Here is a 2,612-nt window from a genome sequence, read left to right as displayed (position 1 = left end):
GATGTGGCATCCTACGTGTAGGAGATTGTATTACACACACTGGCAGCCTCCTATCATAAGTTTTTATTATACACGGTTTGAAGGAGTGTAAGTGTTCAATTGCCAAGGAGGAGAGCTTCCATTTCTGAGTTGGCGAAAAGAAGTCTTCGTGCTGAAAGGGATAACATTTAGTAGACGATTGACGCTAAAGAGTCTCGGCTTGAGGAGAGGATTGGTGAATTGGAGAAGGCGAATGTTGAGCTACATAAGCGGGCTTCTACTGGGTAGAATAAGAATGACAAGCTGCTTCAACGGTCCTCCACTTCACGTGCTTTTGAGTTCCCGCCCATTCCGCGAGAACATGTGGATTCTTGTTGAGGCTCTGGTAGAGGTGGTCCGAGAGTTGGGCCATACGGGCTTCGTCTATGAAACTGCCTTGGAGGAGGCCCGAGCTAAAGCTCGTGGTGCTTGGTTGGCTTGTGGTTATGACCCTGACACACCTCGGCCTGATGCAGAGGGTGATGGTGAAGAAGATATCCCTAAGCTTGAAGACAACACCTGGTGGGACTCCGCTTATGGCCGAGGCAATGATGAAGAAGATGGCAGAGACCAAGGCGAAGGCGGTCGTTAGGTGTCCCACCCTTATTTTTTGTTTAGCCGTTTGCACTCTTCTTTTCTTTTTGTTGGCATCTTTGTGCGCCTTGTAAAGAATTTTATCCGAATATATTGAATTATGTTCTGTTTTGTGCGTACCTTTTATTTGGAGTTTCTGTGGTTGTGTGTTTTTAATAGCTTTTTTGTTTCGTCTTTATGGTTTTGGATTTACTTTTGTATTTCTCCCTTTTGTTATTGTCGAAAGCATGTGTGTCTTGTTGGCCGAGGTGCTTGTTCTTTTTTAACAACTTCTAGCGCCTTACATGTCGAGGCGAGCATATAACTTCATTAGGTGAGGTCGTTGTGTTGAGGACCTTTTACTTGAACTGGTCGGGAGTTGATCCCTTTGGTTGGGATGACCAAGGGGCTAGAGAGTTCTTCAAAATGGTCGACGATGTGCCCTCTAAGTCGTGATGGTCATGGGGCCGGGGGATTCAACTCAAGTAGGTCGAGTGAGTGCCCTTTGTGTAGGTGTGGAGTGGCCATGGGCCGAGGAGTTTTGTTCAAGCTGGTCGAACGTACGTCCTCTTAGTTGAAGTGTAGTTATATGCCGAGGAGTTTTGTTCGAGCTGGTCGAACGTGCATCCTCTTAGTTGAGACATGGCCAGGGGCTGAGGAGTTTTGTTCGAGCTAGTCAAACATACTTCTTCTTAGTTGAAGTGTGGCCATGGGTCGATGAGTTTCGTCCAAGCTGGTCAGATGCACTTCTTCTTAATTGATGGATTTAGGAGAATAATTCTAACAATCGGGTATCTTATTCATTTAATCACATTTTGTGTCGATTACATCACTTCTCCCTGAGGTGTTGGCTGGCGTTCAAGTCCCAGTACATCTAGTCCCTTCATTATTTGACTTGGATATTCTTGAGGAGTAGGACAATGAAATGCGGTCATCCCCACGTATTCAACCTCGAAACGTCCCGTTCGCTGCCTCGTTAAAAACCTTCTTGAGAATACCCTGTGGAACAAAACTCAAGTGAGGGAAAAAGAGTATAACTTACTGGGCATTCCTTGTTTTTCAGATGTTGAAGTACTTGAGGTGGTTGATGTTCCAATTATTCGGTAGCAGCTTTCCTTCCAATGTCTCTAGTTGGAATGACCCTTTGTCTGCCTGCCTACGATCTTATACGGTCCGTCCCAATTGGCTCCTAATTTTCCTTCTCAAGGTCTCTTTCTGCTTGGGTCTTGGCATTGAGCACGTAGTCTTCGACTTTGAGTAACCGTACCTTGACCTTTCTGTTGTAGTAGTGTTTTGCTTGTTGCTTTTGTGATACCATTCTTACATACGCCATGTCTCTCTGTTTTTCGACTTCATCAAGATCTTGCCTTTTATTCTCGTCGTTACCGTTGCCGCTCTCATTGTACCTTAGGCTGGGCTCTCCCACTTTGATCGGTATGACTGCTTCAGACCCATAGACTAGGGAGTAAGGTGTTTCTCCCGTGCTTATTTTTGGAGTCGCCATGTGTGCCCACAATACCCCTGGTAGTATTTTGGGCCATAGTACCTTAGCATCTGCGATCTCTTCTTATGATGTTCAATATCGACTTGTTGGAGGATTTTGCTTGCCCGTTTCCAGCTGGATGGTACGGGGTTGAGAGTATTCTTTTGATATGCCATTTTTTGAAGAACTCGGGGGTTTTCCTCCCTGTGAACTAGGGTTCGTTGTAGCAACTTATTTCCTTAGGCAGACCAAATCGGCAGATGACATTCTTCCAGATGAAGTTAATTACTTCCTGCTCACGAATTTGGGCGAATGCGCCTGCTTCCACCCACTTAGAGAAGTACTCAACCAAAACTAAAAGGAATTTAACGTTAGCTCGTCCCGGCGGGAGTGGTCCTATGATGTCCATCCCCCATTTGATGAATGTCCATGGCGAGGTGACGGAATGGAGGTGTTCGCCTGCTTGGTGGATTATTGGGGCGTACTTCTCGCATTGTTCGCACTTCTTCACGACTTCTAGAGCGTCTTTTTTCATGGT

The 2,612-nt window shown here is 45.8% G+C and overlaps 1 protein-coding gene across 1 annotated transcript; it reads right to left on the bottom strand.

Annotated features, from left to right (window-relative positions):
• Positions 1-1,780: 1,780 nt before the first annotated feature.
• On the bottom strand, positions 1,781-2,095 carry LOC117274995 (uncharacterized). Its single transcript, XM_033654335.1, has one exon. The coding sequence runs from the start codon at positions 2,093-2,095 to the stop codon at positions 1,781-1,783; it is 315 nt and encodes a 104-aa protein (XP_033510226.1).
• Positions 2,096-2,612: the final 517 nt, after the last annotated feature.

This window comes from Nicotiana tomentosiformis, chromosome 6 (genome assembly GCF_000390325.3).
Source record: "Nicotiana tomentosiformis chromosome 6, ASM39032v3, whole genome shotgun sequence".
In the NCBI taxonomy this organism is placed as follows: Eukaryota; Viridiplantae; Streptophyta; class Magnoliopsida; order Solanales; family Solanaceae; genus Nicotiana; species Nicotiana tomentosiformis.
The sequence above is the reverse complement of the archived record's forward strand: the minus strand, read 5'-3'. Positions and strand labels throughout refer to the sequence as shown.